Source organism: Lepidochelys olivacea (assembly GCF_965140295.1).
Source record: "Lepidochelys olivacea isolate rLepOli2 genome assembly, chromosome: 6".
NCBI lineage: Eukaryota > Metazoa > Chordata > Testudines > Cheloniidae > Lepidochelys > Lepidochelys olivacea.
In genome coordinates, this window is record NC_140416.1 from 61,049,558 (window position 1) to 61,077,510 (window position 27,953).

The following is a 27,953-nucleotide window of genomic DNA, read 5'->3' on the forward strand; positions in this document are numbered from 1 at the left end:
TCACCAAAACGTCACTAAACTGAAGAGGATTTTCATTCCTTTGTTTACACCTGGGACTAAAACTGCCCTGGGTGGATCAAAAATAGAGTCTTGACTGCTCCTGCTAAAAGGTAATGCTTTGCACTCCTGGACCATCTTGTGTCTAACGATCATGCCTCCCCCCCCCCCAGTGACATAAAATATTACTTTTATCCCCTCCCATGGATAGGAAAACTGAAAAACAGAGTTTGTGACTTGCCTGAGGTCACATAGCATGTCTGTGGCAGAACTGGGAATAGAACCTAGATCATTTGGCTTCAAGTCATATCACTAGCTATGCTCCCTCCATATATCTTCATGTACAACTCCTCAAAGTTTATTTAGTTGAGTAAAGTGTGCTTGACTATCTGGGTTGGGGGTGTAAAGCATTGAAGGCAAAGTAGTTGTGGTTTTCATCCCAGTCTAGATACTCTGTGAGATGGCTGAAGCTTTTATCTGAATCGAGTTCATGGGACACTTTTGTTATTTTGCATTTACATAACTGTGTTTGTAATGCTATCTGTAACCTTCAAACGAGTTCAGAATCTCCACATAATATTGTCTCAATAATAAAAGTGAGTATAAAACCTGAAAGACCAATGCTGCTCACATGGGGGTGGGTTGGGGCTACTGGAGAAAGATGTAGGAGGATGGAGTTGGTACTGACAAAAACAACCCAAAATGTATTTGTGTGTGGGAGGGGGCATATTCAGGGCTTCTTTCACAGGCCAGGGCCCATGTCAGCTGATCTGTTAAATTGTGTCTTAATCTACCCCTAGTTCTAGCAGTATAAAGAAAGGGAAACAGCAGTAGAGGTGCAATGTGTTTCCTAGCAATGAGCAAATGATCAGAGAGATACAGAAAGCTGGAAATCTTTAAAAGGTTTTAAGATGCAGATCAATTTTCTCTGTGCTTTCACTTCTAAGTGGGCAAGATGCATATCTCTGGGTCTTGCCATTCATTACATGGACCCAGATGATGTTTCCATAACAGAGTTTAAATTCCCTAGACATAGGAGTCAAAATATTCGCAACAAGCAACTGCCAAAGCCTAGCCAATGCCAGCTGGACAGTACCTGAGAGAGTGCAAGTATTAAACTTCAAAGAGCCATGAATTCCTTTTAATTAATTGCCTTTAGTTTTCTGTCCAGCAAACTAAGAGCTGCCACATTAATAGCCCAGACACTTTAAAAACCACTTAATGCCACTTATCTGTGGTACCACTTACAGTACTATTAAAGACTCTTGGAGGGAGGGAGGGATTATTTTTTGTCTTTCTCCGGCCTATTAGTAAATGCTACTTTGATCTCTAACGGCACCTGCTCAATTAGTGATCACATTGGCCCCAATGGTCCCTTCCACCACCTGATGCAGAAAGAAATCAAACCAGTGGAAAAACTATGAGAAAAATGTACAGAGAAAAGGCAGCTACATCATGTGCAATAATTCTGCTTTACTCTCATCAAATCTATCTATGCACTTTATTGCCTCTGTGAAACATCTGTGGAAGCCATCAGTCTAGTGAAAAATGGAGGCAGGTCCAGGGAGCGTTGGGCAGGAAAAGTCACTTTAAGCGCTATGTCCCCACCTCAGTGGCTCATGTGAAGTAACAAGGATTAGTTAATGCTACTCAGGCCTGGTGGTGGCCTGCTAATCAACAGCAATGATGCCATTGTGTGTGTGATAGGAATTGAACCGAACCCAAAGAAAAGTCCTGGGTGCTTAGAGTTTGGGGCAAGGTTTCTTGGCCATCCCTATTTCCTCCCTGCTTGCACTGCAGAGCTCAGTGCACATAGCAGCCACACACACGGGGAAGTGCTGTTTGTTCGTTCTCCAGGTGTTTTTGCTTTGGACAGAAACATAAGGACCATGGCAATAGAATAGCAGGTTTACTTTAGATTATGCGGATAGTGCAGGAGGTGGGATGACAGGATTGACTAGCATATGTACAAAGTTCATATTGCTAGGTAAACTCCCGCTGATGCTCTAGCAATGAGCTGGGCTAAGAAGCAAAGCTTGTTGTATTTGTATGTGTCGGACTCAATCTGAGCACGATTAAAAAGAAGAAAGAGAGCTATAAAGTGAAGCAGTGCCCAAAACTCAGCCCGCTAACCTGGTCACACAAGCATAATTCAGATTACAGTAATAAGAGCACTAATTGCTGATGTCCCATGTTTCCTTGTAACATCTCCAGATGGGCCTTTAATTAACTTCAGTGATTTTCAAATATAGTGCAGGTGAAATGATTAACAGATCATAATAAAAGCTGTCACTCATCATATGCAAAACCAAACATTTCCACTCAGGACAAGTGATGAATCCACTTCTTTGGTGTTCGATCAAACATCAGCTATTGCTATTCATCCAGTGCTAAATAAAATTACAGCAGACAAGACAGTGTGTGAAAAAAACTTTATAGGACTAGTAGCAATGCTTTAAAAGCAGTTTCTATTTCAAGTGATCATTCTTAGGCTAGCTGTAGGAAGTAAAAATATGTATTTTACAAAGATGCACCGAGGTCAATATTTTAATATCTTGCTTAAAGTTAGGCATCTGAATAAGTGGATTTTCCGAGGGGCTAAGCACCCACAGTTCCCACTGCTACTAGTCTCAGCAGAAGTGTACATGCTCTTGCATTAGTTAATGACACCGCAGGAAAAGATCCTGCGAAAACAGCAAGATTGAGAAACCAGATATCTTTATGCTTCCACCATTCTACTGGGTCAGCAAACCCCATGGGCTCCAACAGATACAAGGATGGCTCCATAATGGTTGAGGAAACCGGAACCTGAAATTACATTTGTATCCCAGCAACCACTGCCTTTCATTGTCGATCAGAGTTTTCTTGATGGGCTGTTGGATTGCATTTATTTGTCCAGCAAGGCTCTGAGTGTGATTGCATTGCAGAGATTTGTGCTGGACCTGAAATATTATAATTTAATGTGGATTATAAGAAAGGCCCTTCATTTTTGTTTTGTTTAAAATGTCTAGGGAATTTCAGTGAAAAATGAAATAGATGAAAATTGGTGCAAAAAATTAACCAGAATTTTGGGGTAAATATTGGGGGGAGGATAAAAAAAAGAGGGGGAAAAAAGTTTACTACTGTGGTTTATTTATTTAACTGTATTTAGCTGCCTAATACATATCACCACTAGATGGCAGCCAAACATATTGAGATACTGTAACAAATAATTTAATATAGTTTGCTGTTGAATTTAAATTGAACTCACACACACTGCATGCCCCCTATGAGTTTATGAAACATTATTTCTAAGCCCCCTTACAAATAAAACTTTTCTTTTCTAATATACCAACAGTAATCTGTTGACTTGATATAAGGCGCTTCACTGTTAATTCCGGAAGTCCTAGGTAGCATAGGCCCCAAACTTTGGGTGAAAAGCAGTAACAGCTACTAGCTTGCACAAAACCAAGGAAATTTTTGGTAAAAATCAGTAATATCTGAAAACAAAGGGCCTTGATTATAAATAACTGATATACTTTATTCTAATTCAAAATGGCTGAAGACAGAAGTATTAATTTTTTCTGGTTTCAGTGTAATTTTGCTTGTCAGAAGTTTCCATGTTTAAATGCATGTTCAGTGTCCACACTGCTAGTAGCGTCATAGAAATGGTCTCTGTGTAGGTCTAGTTAATGAGGTGATGCAAGTGCTGTTTATAAAACTGGGTTGTGCTTTTTCTGCTTCCTTGTGATGTATAAAGAAGGTTGGAAAGCTATTTAATTTTTCTGCTTGGTTGGTTTGTTTTTTTTTAAACATTAGAACTGTCAGGTATGGTCCACCATGGGGTTGCTGGAGTTTTCCTTGAGGTGCACGTATTATAAGCTCTCTCCTTTGAAGATGTAATGTTGAATCTTTAACAAAGGCTTCCTTTCTCCAAACGTTAGGCATTGGAGTTACAAGTAAAGCAGACTGGCAACAACTCCCTTCTCCTCAGTTGCTCTGCTTTCAGTCTCTTGATACTTGTGATGGCAATTTCACAACCTCTTCACTTACTATATTCTTCCACGATATTCCAGATTTAAATTTTTTATTTCCATCTTTCTTTATCCCTCATAAAGCACTACAAAGGGGACAAACCCAATTTTGTTTCCTTTGCAGGTCACCTTTACCTCTTCAAAAGACTTGGTATGCTGCCTACCTCTGCACTACTGCAATGTGAAGGGGGAAGCTAGGTGGCATTTAACTCTTCAGAATAAGACACTCAAAGCCTGTGGTATATGGTAACTTGAGTTCTATGTTGAATGACCTGGTTTATGGGCAGGCTTAGGGCTTTCTGCAGGCGGCAAAATTTGGAACGATGGCAATGATGTAGCTAAAGTGGCTGACAATATTCTGTCCCCTTCTCAATGGATTGCTGATTAATTAAAGCATCATTAATACAGCACAATCTATCACTTCTTGGGCACCCTGTAAAGCATCTGAAGCAGCCATACCAGTACATGCTTATTCTTGGATGTTTACTTTCCTGTTACTGTAATTAACAATATACTGTAGAAAATGTGATTAACATTGATTTGTATTGAAATCAAATGATTTTAAAAGTAGTTTTGTCAAATAAGCAGAAAAATCAATTGCAAGATAGTTGAATTGAATACAAATCAAATTTGTCCCATCTTGATAAAATTTGTGAGATATGCAACAGTGATCTTTAAGGTTATGGTTGCTACAGTCAAACATTAAAGATACTGCCCACTGAAAGCTAATTAATGAAGCAAAATCCAGGACTACGGTACTTATTCCTTTTTGAAGCTTGAGACAGTGAGAGAAACCTTGAGGCAGCACACCTGAATGAGGACATAACATTAGAGGTAACAAGTTGTGCTTTTTCCAGATCTCAGACTAGCAATTCAGGCAAGGCAAAATTACTGGCTGTGCTTTGAAAGGCGCTTGGAAATACAGAAGTTCCTCTGCAACAGTGGCTCTCAAACTTTTTTTACTGGTGACTCCTTTCACATAGCAACCCTCTGAGTGTGATTTCCCCCCCTTATACATTAAAAACACTTTCTTATATATTTAACACCATTATAAATGCTGGAGGCAAAGCGGGATTTGGGGTGGAGGTTGACACCTCGCGACCCCTGAGGGGTCCTGACCCCCAGCTCTACAACTTTAGTTAAGCATGCAGTACTATGACAAAATGAGTTTTTGGAATAATGTAGCTGGAAAATGCAGACAAGACTAGAGAGCCCATGCGAGGAAGACACTGACAAGGAACAAATATGATTTCTGGAGATCAATCAGGAGAACATGTTAAATTTAGACAAACATGCAAGAGCAACGTTTACTAATTATGGTGACCAATCCTCTCAGTGCACTTTCTTAGTCAGATGATGCTGTAGCCTCTGCAGCAGGACTGATGACAATACTTGTAACAGTTCCTGATCTGCAAAATGTCTACTCGGTTTGATACAAAAACCTGAGCTGAATTTTCCACAAAAACATGATGTAAACTACATGAATCAAGAGGGTATTGCATGGTGGCAGGAGATGGGAGACTGCATCACAGTTTACGTTCTTCACTTAAACAGAGTATGGTAAGAATATTGATATCAGAAGTTAAGGTATTACCTGCTAGAAAGCGTTAATGAATTATTTGATGCATCTCCCTAGAGGATCTTCCCATTAGTAGTACAGATAGGGTGTTAGCTGGCAGTTTAGTCTGCTCTGGGCATTGATACCTCAACCCATGCAGTGTAGCAGTGGAGTTCTTCCACCCCCATCAAGTACACAACTACAGTGGTATGGTCTGAACTGATCCAAAATATTGTTGCTATGGGGAAAAGAACTACAAGCTGCAGAACAACTTCCCAATTATGTTAGGTGTATGGGAGAAAAAACAAAGTGGCTTTTTTGCAAATTGTACTTCGAATACATGAATTTTCTAGAGCTGAAAATTGTCAGAATAAATAAATGAAAGGAGGCTTGGGCTGGAGAGTTCAGCGACCCACTGGAGAGGAGTGGCAGAATACACAGCACCTGAGCTTCCTGCATCTCCAAGAACCTAGAGCCCTTATTTCTCCCATCATAGCCTTGAAGCAGCGATCAGTTTTATGTAGTTGGAAGAAGGCTTTCTCGATAATCCTTTTAGCCATTCATAGCAGAAGATGTAGCAGTAGTTTTTCAACTCCAAAGGTGTTCTCCAGTCAGCTGTACAGCTAAGCAGTTAGTGTTAATAGGCCAAAGATTTAAAATGCTTTGTTTTGTGAACAGCTGATTGTAGGAGGCAGCTCTGAGATTACATGGAGAATACTATTTCGATATCATAATAGTATAAAACTTGCTATTTGGCTTCTCAAGCCAGCAGCCAAAAGTTTGTTTCAGGAGCAAGGGACTCACAAGAGAATCTTAGATCAGTCAGAGAAAGCTGGGACTTGGGGGAGAATTCACGCCTGTTCTGCAGCCACTTTGCTACCTATAGTGGCTCAACGGCCCCCAGGGAATTCTCCTGGCACCAAGGGGTCTCTGGCTCTGCATCCCCCTGTTCCCACAGGAGTCCTTGGCTCAGAGGATGTTCTAGAGTAGAAATGGTCATGGACTTGTTACAGCAGCCGTAGCCAGCATCTGAGCCCAAACCAGCCCCAGCAAACCCAGGATCTGGGAGGCACAAACCACCTCCCATTGTCTGGCTCTGCACCAGCACAGGGATGAATCTAGACTCAAGAGAGCAAGAATGCAGAGAAGAGCAGAGAAGGTATTATTTTATTATTTATTTTTATCTTTGTATCGGACTCCTCATGCTGAAGAAGCCATAGTCTTTGGAAACGATAGGGAAAAAAAAGTTGTGTGCAAATTAACTTTATTTAGTTCCTCTGGTGAGCAATCATTCTTTAGCTACCATAGTTAAGCCCCAATGTGTCTTCTCAAAGTGACCTGCAAAAGGAAAAAGGGCTTTTTTTTTTTTTTGCACTTATTTATTATGTATAAAGGCCTACAAGGTTTTCCTTCCAACTTTTTCACATTAGAAATTCAAGTCCTGTCTATGCTGGAAGAAATTACTTCAAAACTAGTGCAATGTTGCCCTCATAAGAGCAAAGACTGAAAGCTAAACAAATGAGGGGAAGGGATTTTTAGTCACTATTTAGCAAAAATGCCTTTTCTCTAAAATGTTACAGACCCAACACCTTCACCCCTTCAGCTGAAGTGGTAGAGCTCCCAATGGAGCAACAAGATGAAGGAAGACCAGACTTGACATTCCTGATTATTCTAAGTTTACAGAAAACTGTAGGGAAAAAAAACCACCTTAAAAAAAGGTTTCAGGCCCTTTACCCATAAAGTAGCAAGAAAGGACAAGCCCTATTTAAAAAAAATCCTCTGCAATCACCTTAAAGAAAGCTACATTCTATGCAGCATCCCTGAAAGACAGTCTTCCAAAACACAATGTGTCGCAGAACTTTTAAAATACATTTTTGGGGCCTCAAAAGGACACTTATCCCTCTAACTAAATTAGTATACTGAGCAGAATGTTCAAACACTGTTTGTTTCCTCGATAGTTTACTTTGTTTATAAATACATTAAACCTTTCAACAGATAAAGGTGAGCCCCACTCATGGCAATCAGACCCCTCAATATTAAAGAACTGCCAGTTCTAGTATAAATGTAAGAGTGCTTCAGGCAACACCACTATAAACATGATGTTCTTTGTCACCACATGACCCATTAAGTATTTAAGAATTTTAGTTGTCCTTTTAAATTGTGCGTTACTTTAACCAGCATACACTCCTTCCAGACTGTTCAGTCCTACGTGTTTCAAAGATTTTTTTCTTGCATACCACATAGCTTTATACTAACAAACCTTTTCCTTTTATACTCCAAGTGGAAAGATTTTCACCAGCAATAAGTATAAATCCTGGGCGCTCTATCAAAGCCATAAGCACTCAGTCCAAGAGACCCATCAACTTTGTTTACAGACCTTGTTGTTTTGCAGCACTTAGGAAAAAGTTTGCTCATATGAAGCTATACACTATGCAACAGAAAATCTTTCAGAGTTCAGTCCACGTACTCCTTCCAATCCCTGTTATACAGCACACTGACCAGTAGGATTTAAATTACTCTAAAGTGCTTTACAAGTCAGATAAGAAGTCCAGTACACATAAGATTTAACTAAAGAGCATTCATTTTATTTTCCACTAAGTCTTTTGTCTCAATGACATAACTAATAGTTGGACATCCTGCAGAAGGGCACATACAGTGAATCTGGTGAAGCATATGAACAGCCCTAGGGGGTTGAACAAAAGTAGGATTATTAGCTAACCAGAAAGAAAGTTAAATCCCTGCCAAAGATGTTACAGTTTCTTCTTCATTTACACTAAAAAGAGGGTTTCAAACTGAACAAAATCCTTGCATCTCTAACAATACATTCAGTCCTGACTAGTTTAACAAGATGACAACAGGATGACTATAATACAAAACTTCTACTACTGTACACACCTGTTGTCCAGCCCTCCCCAAGCCCCATAATGAGGCTGCCCCATTATTTGCTTGCTTGCTGAGCCTGCCTGCGGAGGAGGACGTAGATCTTCTCCTTTATCCAGTCTTTATTGTAGGGTTGGTATGTCTGAGTGTCAGCACGGTAACTAGGGAAAGAAAAAAACGGTTAATGTAACATTGCTTTGTCCTTTGGTTTTACATTTCAGAAGAGGCTTAACAACTGTTTGTAAAGCTCACAAAGTGTGTGAGATAGCAAAGTAATTATCCATGTTTTACAGACAGATAGCTGAAGCCTAATCATGCTTCCATTTGACTGAGTGGGAATTTTAGCTGAAGTAACCTTGATCAAGTTACACAGCAAATCAGTTGAAAAGCATGGAACAGAACCCAGATGTTTCAAGCACCAGTAACTACTAGATCACATTCTCTCTCTTTTACATTAAAATTCAGGAAAATGATTTTCCTCCATCTACAGAAAGTAGAAAGTGAAGAGAGAAAGCCTTTAAAAAGTGTTTAACACCTCAGAATTTGAGAATTGTACACAAGTCATGAAACATTTTTAAAAAATCAAAATGCTGGTCCTCCTTGAATTTAAGAAACAGCAGGCAAGGTATTAATTTTCAAACATTAAATAAGTGAGAAATTTGGAATTTAAGACCACAGATTTTCTACTTGTGCTTATAATCTTTAAAGAAGTTTTTTTTAAACCAAAGATCTTCAAGTCATGTGAGGCTTTATAGAGCTCTTAAGTGTTTTCTTCATTCTCCCTAACAAAAGATCAAAGCCAAGAGAATAAGGAAGCAGCTCCAGCCAGCAACCCATTCACATATCATCTGGCAATGAGAGTCTAGATCCCAGAACAAGCACGCTCCCCAAAAAAGAAGGCTGCGATCTAAGTTCTCACACATTCATTCTCTCTTTACAAGTCAGGGATTACAAATTTATTTGAGCTCATTTACTGTATAAAGTAACACAAAGTTCATCACCAAGCTCTTGACAGACCCAGGAAACATTATATTAAAACACTGCCTCCACTGCTGCCAGTCCTAGCTACTTATAGCAAAAGCAACTCAGCAAGCTGATGCATGAAGGGAGGTATCTGTGTAGATGCAGTACTAAGATTTCTCCCTTCATGCCCAGTTTTAATACTTAAATCTGGGATGTGCCTTTTAAAATATACAGTGCCTGACCTGGATACTCCAAGAAAGTGTGGTGTAACAGGATTAACAGAACATCTCTGAACACAATCCTTTCTACCCACGTGACAAGGACAAGAAAGGGATCATTAGCATTTAGCCGTGGATGAGCCAAAAATTAAGATCTGTAATGCCATTTGATTCAGTCCAAGATACTTTAGAGGTTTTACGGAACAAACAGAAAAAAAAAAATCTCACCAAAGACCTTTAAAAACCCAGCAAGACTGTGACAAGTGTTTCCTTATCTCTATGCAATTTAATAGATACATTCAGGATAAGTTACTAGGTTTTTACTAATTCTCAGAGCACTAAATGTATCTTTAAGAATCAGTAATTAAAGCTGCATTGAAAGATCTGGTATCAAGCAGCATAGGGATTTGTGTAGTCAAACTGTGCACAGTACATTACATGCTAAGTATGCCATCTGGTGGGAAACTATAAGCTAAAACAGAATTTGGCTCAAACACACTTTGGCCTTACTAGGTTTGACTAGGCTCCTGATTTAAAAAACATAACATTGTATTAGAAAACAGAGGCTCCTTTTTAAAAACAAGGATCATATCATTAATCTGTCAGAGGGGAAAACAAAATATAGCATGATTGGTCAACCCTGCACCACCCCAATACTGCTGTAGCTGGGGATCAGGCACAGCAGGGGGAGAACTCAAGGACAAGATAAAACTTCCAAAACTAGTATTAAGTGATCTTTTCATCCTTCTCGTCAATGACTTTGGCTGATGAATCTGAAGGGGTAAGGAATCCAAAGCCTGCAGGCTCTTTTCTGACTTCTCAAAATAATACGTCATAAAAACAAGTAATTGTATGAGAGAGGTAGGCACCTATTAAAAATAGCTTCACTGTGGCTGGATCAAGTTTTATAGAAGACTTACAGACCTGCACACATACTACACTCCGTAACTTCCTACAGTAGTTATCCAATGCTTTGACAATCCTTTTACAGTTAACTTCTACTCTGATTACGAAGAGCAGTTGCGCCCATGTCAGTTGAATAAACAGAAAAAGGTAGTTTAACTGAATGTTAGACTTCTTGTCTTATTCTACAAAATTTAAGGATGCAAGTCAAAAAGTAGCTGAATATTTATGGTATGAAAACCAGCTGTTAATTGCCAGAAGTGCTGAGATTTAAATTGCATTTTCCAGAGCAGAACAGTAGGGGAAATGGGTCTAGTCACCCACTGGTGAGGAAAGCATGCAGAACTTACAATGCCATCTTGAGCTGCCCTCATCTTTTATATACAGAGGAGAACCCTGGAGACTGCAGGTGAGATTCTCTAGGTGACTTAAGACCACAACTGTTACTGAGAATCAATGGGACTTGTGTTCTTAAGTCCCTTAAGTAATTTTTTTTTAATATCCCACCCCGCATTTCTAACGTGCAATGCTCTGTCTTGATCCAGGTAAATTGACTACAGCGTACTCCACTTTAGGAAAGTTAGGTGCAGCCTGTAGGCTCCCTAGCACATTGCCAATATGGTCCTCAGTAGAGTAAGATTTACCAACACTGTGGCCTCTTCAGAAACAAACCATGCTAGACAAGCTTTAGTAGCATTCGGAACTCCAGTACAAAGTTTTCTTATGAAGTTTTTGTTAAATGAGGGATCAAGCACTAGTTCTGGGCAGTTTATAATGCAATTTGTAATCTTACTGAAATGTGTTCGGGTACAAATACCTGAACTGTTATAAGCATTATTGTGGATAAAATCTGAAATGGAACTGTCAACTTCAAAGCTATGTGTACTTACTCTCAGACAAATGTTATGTCCCAGTGCAACTCTTGCTAAGGGTGATATGGAATGCCAGTCTGTTTTATGGAACACTGCTGCCTCACCAACACAGCTAGTTACACTTCACAGAATATAAAGAGCATTTTAAACAGAAATGACACACATTTCTGGTAAGCAACTGATAGGTACAGGTGAGAATGGAAAATATTATAATATTGTCAAGTATTATATCACTGATTTTGTACACAGGCTTAAGTGATTCCTTGTTACTTTTAAAACCGCTGTTTTCCCAAAATGGGAGGGAAGCCATCCCTTCATCTGCAAAATAGGATGGGTGTTTTGAAGTACTACCTTCCATACAGCAGAATAGTACTTACACAAGACAACTGAGGTCTGCCAGGTCATCAATAAAATCAAACAACTGGCTGATGTCATATGTAATGGATGGGCTGTTGGGATTCATTCTCTTCAGATGTTCTTCATACATTTTACAAACTCCTGCAGAGAGATAAGAACTTTCAGTACCATCAATAATGGCATTAAAAGGCTAGTGGTTTCAGTTTGCCATAAGTTCCTTCTGGTATTAAAGTTATAGGCAACAATAAAGTTTATAGAAGCACATTTGGAATGGGAACATGCAGATGCTATAGAATTGTTTTAAAAGACAATACCACTCAGCTTTAATATTTTTTCAATTTTACAATGTTGACTAGTTCTCCTAATTGTTTGTACAGCACCCAGAACACACTGATGTGGGAAATGGGTCGCTATTATTTACACCTTTTTAAGGTATCACAGTTAAGGAAGTACTGTCAAATAGTTCAAGAACATATCTTATGAAGTAGTGAGAAGTGTCTTCTGGATTTTAATTCTACACTTAGTTCAAGGCATAATTTTACAAAAATGTACAATATACTTGTTTTTTTACTGAGTACACAGGTCAAATATTTAGAATTATCTCATTGCTGGTTCTAAAGCAGCAAAGTTGACAAATCCTAGCAACAGAGCTGTACACTTGCCTGCTGTGCAACAGGATCAGACATCAAACAAGGAAGTAAATATTCTCAAATGGAGCAATGGACTTTCATACATAACAGGCAGAAAGTCACTTTTCCAAATGTAAAGAGATCAGATTACAGCAGGGGTGAAAATATGATTATTGCATTTTCTAAAAAACCCACAAGAGTTCAATATTTTATACATTAATTTAAGATTCCTCTAAGCAGCAAATCAACATTTCCCATCTTGGAAGAAAAAGTCTTTTAGAATTTTTTTTTGGTGAGCAAAGAATTATCTAACTGAGGAAAACTTTAATGCTGTTGGTACAATAAGATAATTCTTGATGTTAGAGTATAAGAACTAACGTGATATACCAATTTTTTTAAATGTTAACCCAGTCAACTCTTCTTTATATTGTGCTAAAGTGTAATGCTAAATTAAACACCCAAATTGCTTCATGTGTGGTTATGCAGTCTGAACAGTCAGGTTCTATGTCTCACAGAGCCTGGTCCTGAAGTGCTGAACACTCATTCTATTGACTTGAATGAGAGATGAGTGTGCTTAGCACCTCAGATAATGATGCCACCAGTGAATCCATATAAAATCAGCCCAATTTACAAATAAAACATTTTCTTCCATCTAGCCTGCAAACCAGTGTGTGTCTGAAAGTCAAACTGGTTTCTTTCTGGCTCACATACTCCTAGTAGCAGAGTTTGTAATTAGTATTTATTCAGTTGATTATGTGCAAAACAATGGGATCTAGATTACCGCTCATAGCAGTATTTGCTTTGTAGGGATTAGTAGTTAGAAAATTGGGATCTGATCCTGCAATGAGATGCACACAGGCAGACCACTTGCACAGTGCACATCTCATTGCAGTTTCAGGGCCTTAGTCAGTAAAGTCAGAATAGAACACTGAATAAATACAGGAAGAAGATTTGTGAAGCAACGAAGAGTCTTTTTGAAATAACTCTTTCGCCCCTTGCAGGAAACTGTTACACCTATAGGGCACTTTTTGCTAAGTTATTTTTATACCTTTTTAATTTAAGGAAACGTGTTCAGAATGGATTCTCTCAGCAGGTGAAAGTTTGGAAAAAATAATCAAACTAAACTGGCCTTAACAAGAAGAGATTGTCTAAAGCATCTTCATCCCAGAGGCAGCAATGCTTACCTTCCATGCACTCATTCACCGATTCATAGTCGGCATATGTTCTCCCTTCTGGCCTCTTAGTAGGCTGAACAAGCAAAATTGTGTGAGACTGCACAAAAACAAGACAGTGACTCAGACTTAAAAATACTCATTAAATACACAAAGACTAAACTGAAGTTTAGAAGACCAACCCATAAGACACAAATTCAGCTGTATTTCTAGTAATCAGATCTTATATACTTGTAACATATAAATCTTACTGTCTAAAGGAGAATCAGAGTAAGAGTCTTAAAATCACTTTGCATTTCTTTCTAAAAAAATCCTATGAGGCCTATAGTACAGAAAACAAATGTCACATTATACCATGAATTAGAAACTGAAAAGAGGACTGCCTCGTGGCACTGTTTTGGCCAGCAATTTTTTCTTCCAATCACAGTTGAGACTTGTCAATGTACACACGTGCTTCTCTCTGAGATAAGCATCTTGTATTATTTCACACTCAAATGCACTGACTGCATTCAAGAAATAGTATGCAAGGCCCAGGCTGTTCCATTGTAAATACAACACCAGCGTAACAAAAGAAATGAGAATTAAAAAAAACCTACTATATTGGAGATTATATTTATTTGCTTATTCCATTGTAAATGCTGACAGTTACTGGTTTTGTTTTAATACCCTAAATGATGGAAAACCAGGGTGGAATCAAACTTTCATTTCACTAATATTAAAAATCTCACCTCAAGGTGAAAAGCCAGCACATGAAACATGAGACTGAGTATTCACCATCAGTTACAAGTGAACACAAAGTTCCACAATTATAGTCTGCAGTTAGCTATTCAAGGATGAATGCATTTTAATTTCTAGGACCTTCTAGCTCCTTGCACCTTTCTCCAAAGCACCTGATACTGTCCACTCTAAACACGGTACTGGACAAGATGGAACTTTCATCTGATCCGTTATAGCAAGTCCTACTATGTTCCTGTCAGGACTTTTAAAAATGGCTTTAATTACCACCTTTTAATTACCAAGCAAAACATGTTTAACATAGTGCAGAAAGCCAAAGTACTAAGGCTCAGACATCAGCATCTACTCAGTACGCACGCAGAAAGGCTTCTACCAACTATAGATTAGCTCTCAGCACATGACTAAGATGCTGCACCCATAGTGAACAGTGGACATCGGGGAAGCAGGAGATAGAAAGAGGGCAGGGCCAGAGCACTGATATAAGTACAATCAAGTGAATGCAGATGGTATGTAGCAGGCTTTTAAGTTACTCCTACTGCCAGCCAGAAGTAGTAGTTTGCTTGAATTGGCTCAAGAACTTCACTTAAATGAATGTCATAGTAGCATTAGCCCTTACAGAAGTGCTTCAAATATATCCTCCTCCTCCTCCTCACCGGCAGCTGTTAGCTACCAAAGCACTAATCAGTAGGCTTCCTTCAGTGTAGTTCACATTCACATGAAAGTAACAAAACACTAGGATTATCATCTCTTTTTGCATTTCACTCAGTTTAACCAGTGAAGCAGTACAGATCAATTTCACTTTCTTTTCCTAACATATAAAGAGGGCTCTGGGTTCCAAGTGCTACAAGAAAACATTTGAATAAAAAAAAAAAAGCTGTTTAATGGCATTATGTTCCACAAAGTCAAGGTAGCGGCTCTTTGAATAAGAGTTTATATTGATTAAAAAGTGACCTGCAAAGGATTTTTTAAAAATTGGACTTGACTCTCCCCACGTGTGATGTATACAAGCCTTTCACTCCCTTTGGGGATTTCATTTACACTAGTTCTCCTGTCATCGCAGACTTTTCCAGCCTACAACAAACCTCGAATTTCTGGTGTATAAACAAACGGAAAACGCATCGTGAGAAAACCCGCCTGGGCCCACGTGTGCAGCACAGAGAGCCAGACAAAGCCACAAGCCCAGCCACGGCGCGTGCAGCTCGGTCACCCTAAGGCTAAAACCCCTGCCCCAGGGGCCAGCTGCCTGGGCAGACACGTGCTGGGGCTGTGGGTGAGGAATCTACCCGCGTGGATAAACACGGGCCTTCGCCCCTCCCTGCGCAAGGAGCAGCCGAGGGCTGGAGATGTCCGCTGGGGAATCAGGGCCCCTCCTCCACCGCGGATGGGAAGAAAACTGCCGCCCCCGGGTGCCGCGTGAGGGTCCCCGTGATCTTGCCCCGCGCGAGCCAGACTCGCCCCCGCCCCTCCCCCCGCGGAGCTCGTGCGGTCGGGAAGAGGCGGGGTCTGTATCCCGCTCGGTCCCCAGCCCTGGAGCGGGGGGCGGGAGGAGACACGCGGCTGGGGACTCCGCCAGGCCGCAGCGCTACGTCGCCCTCAGCAGACCCATTCCCGCCACCACTACGTCGCGGCCCGACCGACCCAGTTCCTCCCCGCACCCCGGGATCCCCCCTCTCCTCACCATGGCGACTCGTTCTCCACAGCCCCGCTGACTGTGACGGTCCCGAACTAACAGTTCCCAACGGTCACCCGCAATCCCCTGCGCTAACCGGAAACACTCCACCAACCGCCAACCAGCCCTTGGTTCCCGACCATAGACATCACGGGGCCAGACCAGAGCGCCTCCAGGGCGAGAGAGGAACTCTCGCGAGAATATCACAAGGCAAAGCGTCACCGGCGTTGCGTATGCCGGAAGGGGCACAATGGCGCCGTTCTTTGAGACTTTAGTAGTCATCTTTGAAAGGGGCATCGTGTCCTATCAGAGGCTTTGTGCCTCTCGCCCCTTCCAAGATGGTCCCTTAGCGATTATTTGTCCGCCATCTTGGAATCAGGCGGGAAGTGGCGGCAGAAAGTGAGTCACGTGAGAAAGCCCCTCCGTTCCAGCCCCCCCCGCTGAGGGGAGGCTCAGGCGGCTAACCCGGAAGCTGCTCGCGGGAAGGGGAAGTGTCTGACTGCGGAGCTGCCACTTGGCCTCCATGGCAGCCGCGGGGGACGCCGGGCGCAGAGGGGAGCCGGAAGCCTGAGGGACTGAGCTCCCCGCGGAACCGCTCCGCGCCCGCCTCCGCCAATCCGCTGAGACCAGGGGCCAGCAGGGGAAGGCGAAGGCGTTGCCGGCGTCTCCCTGCGGCCGGTAGGAAGGGCCGGGCTCCCTCCCCGCTGAGTCTCGGGGCGAGCGGCCTTTCTGTTGCCCCTGGGGCTGGCGTCGTCTGTGAGCGGGGTGGGCCCTTCTCTCACCCGGGCGAAAAGGTGCCCCCTGCCCCCGGGCTGTGGGAGAGAAAGGGCCTTTCCGCTCCCCCAGGGGTGGCCTAATCCCCTGGGGCCCTTGAGAGGGGAGGCGGCGAGAGGGAGAGAATCGTGGGATCCCAGCTGCTGTTGACAGATCCAGGGATCAGGGCCAGGAAAGCCGGGTGTCTCTCTCACACACTTAAGCTCTTGGGGGAGGGAGGGAGTTTGTGGCACCACCGGGGAAGAGGCGCCTCTGACCTTCATGACTCTGCTGGAGCCGCAACACCTGAACAAGTTGAAAAACTACATGTACTAAAAGCTGGAAAAGTTGAATTTCACTTTAAGCGAGTGGACAAAAAGCAACAACATGGATGATTTCATGTCCATCAGTTTGCTGTCTCTGGCTATGCTGGTTGGCTGTTACGTGGCAGGGATTATCCCCTTGGCAGTTAATTTTTCAGAGGTAAGCAGGTTCCACCAGACTGTCCATCCCTTGTCATGCAAGAATCTTGGGAATGAGAGAGACAGACACTTATCAACTCGTCTAGCTCGTCCCCTTGGGGCTACTGCTGGCTTGTTACCAGTGACAGTTTAAATTAGGGAGATTTCAAAAGAAACATTAAGTGAAATATTAAATCTCATTCAACAGTACAGAATCTCTGATGAATGTAAAATGTATTTTAAATTGCTTTAAAATGAATCCTACAATTAATTTGGAACTGCAGATCTGAACCTCTCATTGCCAAAGTAGAACAAAGACTCTGCATGAGTAGGAGGGAGGTGGCAGAAGCTTGATGTTTCTTTTTCAAAATGGTTTTAGATTATAAACTCTTGAAGGCAGTGACTGGTTTTTACTATGTCTGCATAGTGTCTGGGTAAGGCTTCTAAAAACACTAGTACAAATAATAAGAGAAATTCTCTACAAAACTCAATGTTTCCCTCTTTAATTTTCCACAATAATATTCCAGAACCTTCATCATGGTTGCTCTCCCTGTGCCAAAAGAAAATTGGGTTTGATTACTTCTAGAGTTCACAAAAATCTTCTGAGCATTATGTAATCTATTTTGATACTTATATGGTCCACATTACTGAAGTATTTGAGGAAGATGGGGTGATTTAATAACCCACTGTTCTCTCACCTCTTATGAGCTGAATCTCATATCTTCACAGTTCTCCATTGTTCAACAGTGACCCCACCTCTCCCAGTCCCCCAAATAGTTTGTTTTTTATATTGGGGTAGCACCCAGAACCCCCAGTTAGGACTGGGGCCCCATTGTCTTAAGTGTTTTACAAACAATAAAAGTTCCTGCCACAAAGAGTTTATGATATAAGTATAATATAGTGTTAGGAGCCTTATCCTTGATAAGGCACATTAAGTACACAACGTTGATTTGGGGGTTTACATGAATGAAGACTGTCATAGAGACATTAAGATGAAGGAGTATCTTCTGGAGGAGAGAGAGAAACTTCTTTTATTAAATAAAACACACGTTAGGCACTAACGGATTTCTTCCCATAATTAAATGTTTAATGCTTGGCTCTGAGTTCCCTTTTTGCTTTAGATATGATGTATATCAGTGGCATTACACTTTTTTTATTTGTGATTGTAATAATGGAATGAGTAAACGAAAGGGGGAGTTTAGAAGTGAATGTGATATTGAAAGTTTGTAGAGAAAATGTCTTAATAGGAATTATGGCCAGCTCATAGTCTCATTAGCAAGGTAGCATCTTATGTATTAGCAGTAATGGTTTAACTAGTAAATCCTTTCCTCATTTTTCTTCCTTTGCTTGTTACAAGAATTTGGCCTTTCTGGAATATTCACTAACCTGGTGTGCAAAAATATTGAGTTTATTTCCCTTTGTTCAAGGTTTAATTCCAAACTGTAATCCTGGGGTTCTAAACTAGATTAGTTTAGGGGTGAAATTACCTTTGCTTAGAATGTTGTGAGATGTGGGTGCAGACAGTCTCAAAAGAAGGTTCCAAAGTCTGTATAACTACAGATTTTTAGTGAAGCAGTTTGTTTAAGGGATGGTTTAGTGAATTGTTGACTGAAAATCTGTTTACCTAATTAATTTTCAAATAAGGACAAGTCAGTTTAGACCCAAATTCTTTTTAACTTGACTGACATGAAGACACTCTTATGACTGCAAGAAAACTGTGGATTTTATGGTTCTCTTGTTCTGTGCATATTTTACAGTAACTCCTCGCTAAAAGTCGTCTCGGTTAAGGTTGTTATGTTGCTGATCAGTTAGGGAACATGCTCGTTTAAAGTTGCACAATGCTTCCTTATAACATTGTTTGGCAGCCGCCTACTTTGTCCACTGCTTTCAGGAACAACAGCCCGTTGCAGCTAGCTGGTGGGGGCTTGGAACAAGGTTAGATCGGCAGCCCCCCATCCGCTACCCTAAGTTCCCTGTGCAGCAGCCGCCCAGAAGGCTTCCAATTGCCCGCAGTTCAGCCCTCCCCCCGCTGCCATGTGCTGCTCCTGCCCTCTGCCTTGGAGCTGCTCCTCGGAGCCTCCTGCTTGCTGTGCAGGGGAGGAGGGAAGGGGGGGGCCTAATGTCAGGGTGTCCCCCTCTCCCCTACTCCTGCCCCCTGCTTACCCTTTCTCCATATAGAGCAGGGTGGGGATAGGACAGAGCTCAGGACAGGGAGAGGGAGAGACCAAGACTGCAGTTGCTGTCTCAACTTCCTGATCTTTTTAAAGGCAATGTACTTAGAGTTTGGTCGGCATACTTAAAGGGGCAATGCACATCTCTCTCTCTCTCTCCTACACACAGGGTGTGTGTCTCTCTGTCTGCCACGCTGTCTCCCCTCCCTCCATTTGTGCTGCCTTGTGGAGTGTGAGGCTACATTAACAACAAGTTAACCCCTTGAGGGCTCAGCCAAATGCTAGTTCATCATTTAGCAGTAAGGCATTCCCTGGGAAATATCCCACCCTCTTCCACCCTCTAACTTCACCACCTCAACCAAGCTTCACAATCATCATTGCTGGGTACAGTATTAAATTGTTTATTTAAAACTTATACTTGGTGTGTGTAGGTCAGGTCTCCGCTACTGGTGCTATAGCTCTCCTACTGTAGCACCATAGTGTAGACCCTTCCTACAGCAATGGAAAGGTTTTTTCTGTTGTAGGTAATCCACCACCCTTGGTGGTGGTAGGGTAGGTCCACAGAAGCAGTCTGCTGTCAAACTAGCCATGCATCCACACTAGTGTTTGGGTTGGCATAACTATGTGATTACCCCCTGAGGGAGCGACGTAGCTATGCCTGTCAGAATTTTAAGTGTAGGCTAGGCCTCAGAAACATGTTTAAGCTAAATTATATAAGTTACTCTTAAAATGAAATGTGTGTCCACACGGTGGTTTCCATTAGTTTATCTAAACCGGTGTACATTTGTGTGTGTAGGTAAGACCCTAATGTGGCTAATCTAATGATTCTGATTGCAACATGTTTGTGTTGTGAGGTGTCACTATACATTATTAATTTTCATGAAATTACTTGTTCTCTGGTATTTTTTTTTCACTTTGACCTCTGACTAGCTGATGATTATATTTTAAACAAATAAGTTGTTAGTTTCATCACGAACTAGCACTTGGCCTTGTTATGTATCAAATTAGGATGATGGTGACTGCTTTTTCACTGCAGTTTGCTAATTGTTTAAGAAAAACTAAACTTTTGCAGTGACATCTTTGTAGTTGTGTAGAGAGTAGAATACCTTTTTATAATCCATTGCAATTTTTATTTAATCCTTCTAGTCAGACTTTCAGATCAGTATAAGGGCCATGGTAAATTTTTTGAAGAAGTGTCATAAAACAGTTGGGGTCATTCTGCATTTATGCATCTCCTGATCACACTTCTTTTTTTTCTTTTTTTTTAAAATCAAGCTGACATAAACTGTGTACTGGTGCTTTTGAGAGCTCCTTTGTTATTTTTGACTATTACAGTGCCATAATTCAAGCTTTCCTTTAAATAAACCCTTTTAATGATTTTCATGACTTCTCTTTAAACCTACCTTGGGGATTGAATCCCTTCTGTAATGTGAAATTTTAGATGCTTGCAAAACAGGAATTTCACTACTTACTCCAGTTTTAATCCTTTACTAGAATTCATATTCATTTTTTTAATGTGAAAAGTTTAAGCCCTGGCAAGGTTTTAGGTTTTTTTACATGGGTCCATCTATAGTAATTTTCACTTGTGCCATTTTTTTAAAATTAAGTCCATTTGTCTGATGGTATGTTGCTGGAGAGGGGTCTTTAAAGCAGAGTTGTACTCAGGAAAGTGTAGTTAGGACAACTTCTTGCACATAAGAATGGCTATATTGGGGTGGACCAATGGTCCATCTAGTCCTCTAGCCTGTCTTCTGACAGTGGCCAATGCCAGGTGCTTCAGAGGGAATAAACAGAACAGGTAATCATCAAGTGATCCATCCCATCGTCCACTCCCAGCTTCTGACAAACAGAGGTTAGGGGTATGTCTACACTACAAAATTAGGCTGATATTATAGAAGTCGATTCTTAGAAATTGATTTTATACAGTCGATTGTGTATGTCCACACTAAGCGCATTAAGTCGGCAGAGTGCGTCCTCACTACCGTGGCAAGCATCGACTTATGGAGCAGTGCACTGTGAATAGCTATCCCACAGTTCCCGCAGTCTCCGCTGCCCATTAGAATTCTGGGTTAAACTCCCAATGCCTGATGGGGCAAAAACATTCACGGGTGGTTTTGGGTACATGTCGTCAGTCACCCCTCCCTCTGTGAAAGCAACGGCAGACAATCGTTTCGTGCCTTTTTTCTGTGTGGATGCCATACTGCTTTCAGCAGATGGTGCAGTAGGACTGCTAATCGTCGTCATCCACTGCAAGTCTGCTCTGCTGCTGTTGTCTCAATAGCGAATTTCTCCATGTTGTCTGTCATGGGCTCCCGGGTACGTGTGTTCTTCCTCAGGAAACGTGCGCAGTGCTAACTGTCGTCCTCCACCACTTCTGCTGTAACTCCACCTTGCAGGTCCTCTCGTCGTTCTCTATAAATACCTATTCTCATGTCATCCATTGTCAGGCACTGCTTCCATTGCAACTCTGCTCTCCTGCAGACGCCATACCATGGCAAGCATGGAACCCGCACAGATCACCACGGCAGTTATGAGCAGTGTAAACACCTTGCGCATTATCCTGCAGTATGTGCAGAACCAGAACCTGCAAAAGCGGGCAAGGAGGTGATGGCAGCGTGGTGACGAGAGTGATGAGGACATGGACACAGACTTCTCTCAAAGTATGGGCCCCAGCAATTTGGACATCCTGGTGGCAATGGAGCAGGCTCGTGCCATGGAATGCTGATTCTGGGCCTGGGAAACAAGCACAGACTGGTGGGACCGCATAGAGTTGCAGGTCTGGGATGATTCCCAGTGGCTGTGAAACTTTCGCATGTGTAAGGGCATTTTCATGGAACTTTGTGACTTGCTTTCCCCTGCCCTGAAGTGCAAGAATACCAAGATTAGAGCAGTGCTCATAGTGCACAAGCGAGTGGCAATAAAAAAGCCCTGTGGAAGCTTGCAACGCCAGACAGCTACCGGTCAGTCGGGAATCAATTTGGAGTGAGCAAATCTACTGTGGGGGCTGTTATGATCCAAGTAGGCAGCGCAATCACTGAGCTGCTGCTATCAAGGGTAGTGACTCTGGGAAATGTGCAGGTTATAGTGGATGGCTTTGTTGCAATAGGATTCCCTAACTGTTGGGGGGGCGATAGACGGAACACATATCCCTATGTTGGGACTGGAGCACCTTGGCAGCCAATACGTAAACCGCAAGGGGTACTTTTCAGTGGTGCTGCAGGCACTGGTGGATCACCGACATCAACGTGGGATGGCCAGGAAAGGTACATGACGCTTGCATCTTCAGGAACTCTGGTCTGTTTGAACAGCTGCAGGAAGGGACTTACTTTCCAGACCAGAAAATAATTGTTGGGGATGTTGAAATGCCTATAGTTATCCTTGAGGACCCAGCCTGCCCCTTAATGCCCTGGCTCATGAAGCCATACACAGGCAGCCTGGACAGTAGTCAGGAGCTGTTCAACTATAGGCTGAGCAAGTGCAGAATGGTGGTAGAATGTGCATTGGACATTTAAAAGCGCACTGGCACAGTTTACTGACTCGGTTAAACCTCAGTGAAACCAATATTCCCACTGTTGTTATTGCTTGCTGTGCGCTCCACAATATCTGAGAGAGTAAGGGGGAGACGTTTATGGCGGGGTGGGAGGTTGAGGCAAATTGCCTGACCTCTGATTATGTGCAGCCAGACATCAGGGTGATTAGAAGAGCACAGGAGGGCACGCTGTACATCAGAGTAGCTTTGAAAAACCGTTTCATGACTGATCAGGCTACGTGTGACAGTTTTGTTTGTTTTCCTTGATGAAAACTCACCCCCTTGGTTCACTCTACTTCCCTGTAAGCTAACCGCCCTCCCCAGTTCCATCACCACTTGCAGAGGCAATAAAGTCATTGTTGCTTCACATTCATGCATTCTTTATTAATTCATCACACAAATAGGGGGATAACTGCCAAGGTAGCCTGGGAGGGGTGGGGGAGGAGGGAAGCACCGGGTGGGGTGGTGGATGAGGAGAGGAGGGAAGGACAAGGCCAGGGCCACATTGCACTTCAAAACTTATTGAATGTCAGCTTTCTGTTGCTTGGGCAATCCTCTGGGGTGGAGTGGTTGGGGGCCCGGAGCGGGGGGCCCCCCACCGCGTTCTTGAGTGTCTGGGTGAGGAGGCTGTGGAACTTGGGGAGAAGGACGGGCGGTTACACAGGGGTTGCAGCTGTGGTCTGTGCTTTTGCTGCCTTTCCTGCAGCTCTACCAGATGCTGAAGCATATCAGTTTGATCCCCAAGTAGCCTCAGCATTGCATCCTGCCTCCTCTCATCACGCTGCCGCAACCTCTCATCTTGCTCGTCCCTCCTGTCCTCTCATTCATTTTCTGTTTCCTGGACTCTGCCATTGTTTGCCTCCACGCATTCTTTCAGTGCGGGAGGACTGCATGAGCTCAGAGAACATTTCATCGTGAGTGCATTTTTTTTCGCCTTCTTATCTGCACTAGCCTCTGGGACAGAGCGTTGAAATATTTGCAACTGCTGGAGGAAAAATAGGGGAGAGCAGTATTTAAATAGACACAGTTTAGAGAACAATGAGTAGACTCTTTCACGGTGAACCAAGCTGTTAATATTACATAGCACATGTGCTTTTGGTACAAGGTCGCATTTTGCCTCTTACATTGAGGGCCTGCTGGTTTGGTGTGAGAGATCACACACGCAGGGCTGGGCAACAGAATTCGGCTTCCAGGCAGCCATTGTAAACCACAGTCTTTCAGCTTCTTCAACCTCCATAACATGTGGGAATGGTTTCAAACAGCAGCGCCGTCCTTTCCCATGCCAAGCACCTCTCCCTACCGCGTGACTAATATCAGGGAAGATCCCTGCCAGCCAAACACAAACAGCTCAGCGTGAACGGGCCCCCCCTCCACCGTTTGGCTAAAAGCAGGGAGGATTTCTTTTCAGCCACAGGCAAACAGCCCAGCAGGAAAGGCCACCTCTGAATGTCCCCTTAATAATGTCCCTGGCGGATTTCCGCTCCATTCCCAGACATGTTAACAGACTTTTCCAGTAGCTGTACTGGCCGCGAATGCATCCCAAGTCTTCAGGGCAAATTAATCATTAAACACGCTTGTTATTAAAACATGTATTATATTTACAAAGGTACACTCACCAGAGGTGCCTTCTCCGGCTTCATGGTCCGGGAGCCCGCTTGGGAGGGTATTGGCTCCAGGGTGATAAACAGTTCCTGGCTGTCGGGGAGAACGATTTCTCCACTTGCCTGTTGTGTGCTGTCCTCCTCGTCCCGTAAATTCTCATCCCTGTTGCGTGAGACTACCACCTTGGAGATTTTTTTCAAATATATTGGCATTTCGTCTTTTGAAATGGAGTTCTGATAGCGCGGATTCATCTCCCCTTACAGTGATCAGATCCAGTACCTCCCGTTCGGTCCATGCTGGAGCTCTTTTGCGATTCTGGGACTGCATGGTCACCTCTGCTGATGAGCTCGCCACGCTGGGCAAACAGGAAATGAAATTCAAAAGTTCCCAGTGCTTCTCCTGTGTATCTAGCCAGTGCATCTGAGTTGAAAGTGCTGTCCAGAGCGGTCACAATGGAGCACTCTGGGTTAGCTCCCGGAGGCCAGTACTGTTGAATTGCTTCCACACTACCCCAAATTTGACCCAGCAATGTCAACTTCAGCGCTAATCCCCTCGTCGGGCAGGAGTACAAAAATCTATTTTAAGAGCCCTTTAAGTCAACAAAAATGGCTTCTTCGTGTGGACAGGTGCAGGGTTAAATCGATCTAACGCTGCTAAATTTGACCTAAACTCATAGTGTAGACCAGGGCTAGGGCACACTCGGAACATACTGTTGCATCCCCGACCATCCTGGCTAATAGCTATTGATGGATCTATGTTCCATGAACTTATCTAGTTCTTTTTTTGAACCCGACTATTGTTTTGGCCTTCACAATATCGTCTGGCAATGAGTTCCACAGGTTGACTGTGCACTGTGTGAAGAAGTACTTCCTTTTGTTTGTTTTTAAACCTGTTGCCTATTAATTTCATTGGATGACCCCTGGTTTTTGTGTTACATGAAGGAGTAAATAACATTTCCTTATTCACTTTCTCCATACCAGTAAAGATTTTATAGACCTCTATATTCCCTCTCAGTCATCTTTTCCAAGATGAAAACTTTATTAATTCCAATCTTATTAATCTCTCTTCATACGGAAGCTGTTCCATACCCCTAATCATTTTTGTTGCCCTTCTCTGTACCTTTTCCATTTCTAAGGTATCTTTTTTTTGAGATGGGGCAATCAGATTTGCACACAGTATTCAAGATATGGGCTTACCATGGATGTATGTAGAGGCATTATGATATTTACTGTCTTCTTATCTATCCCTTTCCTAAAATGGTTCCTAACATTGTTAGCTTTTTTGGCTGCCACTGCACTCCCTACATATCTGAGTTATGTACATTTGTTTTTGTTACTGTTACCACTGCTATTCAGCACCAGTATCATCTATAGGTGAACAAGCTATATTGCATATTGGTTCATTCACCAGCAGCAGTCCTACAACCTAGGTGTCATTTTCATCTCCATCCTCTCTAAACCTGCACATGTAGGCAGCATTCAAATCCTGCCTTATCTCCCTCTATAAAATCTCTAAAATCCTACCCTTTTCTCTCTGCCCATGCTGCTAAAACTTCCATCCAAACCCTCTTCATCTGCTGCCTTGGCTATAGAACCCACCTTCTCTCTGGCTTTCCTGATAACCATTTTGCTCCCCTCAGCTCCATTTAAAATGCAGCTGCTAATCTTCCTGGGTCGTCATTCTGTTCATGTGGCTCCCCTCTCTGAAATCACCTACTGGTTTCCCTCTTTGCTGCCACATCAAATATTGACTTCTGATTCTTAGTTTTACCCTTCACAATTTAACACAGCTGAATTGATCCTCTCTTGATTTGTGTGGTGTCCATTTTACTGTCAGTGTCCGCCTTGGTTATCCTTTTGTCCACTCCTCCCATGAAGACTTTTGGGCTTTTTTTTTTTTTTTTTTTAAGTATGCTGTCACTCATGCATTGAGTACATTCTGAATTGGTTCGTAAAGACACTATTCTGTCCTCATTCAAATATGTCATCAGGACTTCTCTTTAGCACAGTGTCTGGGGAAGCTGCTAGCTATGTTGCTCATAAGCTAGGTAGATGGTCAGTAGGTACCTCTGAGATGTCTTCTCCCCCACCCCCTTTTTTTAAATATAACTGTCAGCTATTTAGCTGTGTCTGGGTTATCTAATAACTATTTCCCTTGTCTGCTTTCTCCATTCCTTCTGGTTGCCTCACTTGTTGCATCTCTTGTCATTTAGATTGGAAGTTTTTTGGTATTAGGACCATTTTTTTACACTTTGTACTGTGGTTAGCACAAGATGTGAAACGCATTTGGAGATGAGGAGGGCAAATCCCCTTATACAGCTATGATCAATGGGCAGAGAGAAATTCAGGGCTATATATTCCTAATAATTCAGAGCAGAATGCCCACTCTTGTCAATGGGAGGTTTGCACAGGGTTCAAAGGGAGCATGTGGCCTTCATGTAGTAACTCAACATATTATTTATTAGCTGTTTAGTGCCTTGTTACATTAATCACGCATTGAGGCAGTATGCTCCCTTTTAGGCCTGCTGCTATTCCTGATTTGTTTCTTTTCCTTTCTTATCCTCCATCCTCTCTTTCTCTCCCTCTTCCTTGTTTTTGTGAGTCTTCTCTGTTTTTTCCTGTACATTTCCTTGCTGATAGCAACCTTCAGTTGCCTCCAGCATGGGGCTTTCAATCCCAGCTCCTTCCCAGTCCATCTATTAAAATGATCAGCAATTAACAGTTAATGTTGACATTGAAATGTCATGATTGGGGTGTAGAGTTGACACTCTAGATTAATAGAGAACAGAGGATTTCCCCCTACATTGTTGTTTCAAACTGGATTCAGGCAGATATCACTTTCAGTTACACTCTGTTTATGTTTAGAAAGTTATCTCTGCATCCATGAAGTCTAGAAATTTCCTTTGTTTTTTAAATGAAAGCTGAGTTTCTGCACAGTCTGGATATATCCTGCAGGCTTTATAAATACACCTTGCTGGCCAGGTGTATATTTGACACCCTGGTCTATTACAGTTGGGCTCCTGATTCTGATCAGGGTTTTTAGGTGCTACCATAATTCAAAAAATAAGTTATAAAGGGTATTTTTTACTCTGTTTCTATAATCTAGCCTCATTAAAGAGCAATAGTCAACAAGTTGTACACTGTATTAATAGTACATTATTATTTTTTGGTTTTAACATTGCAGAGTAGGTTTTGGCTTCATAGGGCAAAAATTTGGATTTTTACAATGGACAAAAATAAGGAGTATCATTTGTAGGGGGACACCTCAAAAATGGCCTTGCTTGAATGGCTCTGAAAGTATAAACCTGAATCTGTCAAAATTGGGCTGCTGATCCTTCAAATTTGATCCTTCAAAACTCATACATGCATAAACAGTATTCACCTCAGTGGATCTGGCAGCCGAGGTTTAGCGTAATCTTCATTATCAAGTAAAATAGTCCTTTCTACTGCAGGTATTTCCCATTTCATTGCT

At 42.2% G+C, this 27,953-nt stretch overlaps 2 protein-coding genes across 3 annotated transcripts in view; one reads left to right on the forward strand and one right to left on the reverse strand.

Annotated features, from left to right (window-relative positions):
- Positions 1–8,131: 8,131 nt before the first annotated feature.
- Positions 8,132–16,278, reverse strand: ERH (ERH mRNA splicing and mitosis factor). The gene is made up of 4 exons (XM_084630765.1): positions 15,976–16,278; positions 13,575–13,662; positions 11,782–11,902; positions 8,132–8,609 (listed from the first exon to the last, which is right to left on the reverse strand). The coding sequence occupies exons 1-4, from the start codon at positions 16,261–16,263 to the stop codon at positions 8,507–8,509; spliced, it is 600 nt and encodes a 199-aa protein (XP_084486891.1). The 5' UTR covers positions 16,264–16,278; the 3' UTR covers positions 8,132–8,506.
- Positions 16,279–16,428: 150 nt separating this feature from the next.
- Positions 16,429–27,953, forward strand: part of SLC39A9 (solute carrier family 39 member 9) — a 43,709-nt gene continuing 32,184 nt past the window's right edge. For both annotated transcript variants that reach the window (XR_014712019.1, XM_084630764.1), the window contains exon 1: positions 16,429–17,202. Coding sequence is in view for 1 of the 2 variants with exons in the window: in XM_084630764.1 (XP_084486890.1) it covers positions 17,107–17,202 (96 nt within the window). In the remaining variant the exon portion in view is untranslated. The remainder of the gene's footprint in view (positions 17,203–27,953) is intronic.

What these genes read in the sequence shown, in the direction of transcription:
- ERH (XM_084630765.1), bottom strand. Translation starts at nt 16,263, where the DNA reads ATGCCCCTTTCAAAGATGACTACTAAAGTCTCAAAGAACGGCGCCATT. An exon ending in GTGGAGAACGAGTCGCCATG is followed by an intron (nt 13,663 to 15,975) that starts GTGAGGAGAGGG and finishes GTTTTTGTGCAG; the next exon opens with TCTCACACAATTTTGCTTGT. An exon ending in GGTGAATGAGTGCATGGAAG is followed by an intron (nt 11,903 to 13,574) that starts GTAAGCATTGCT and finishes ATCTCTCTGCAG; the next exon opens with GAGTTTGTAAAATGTATGAA.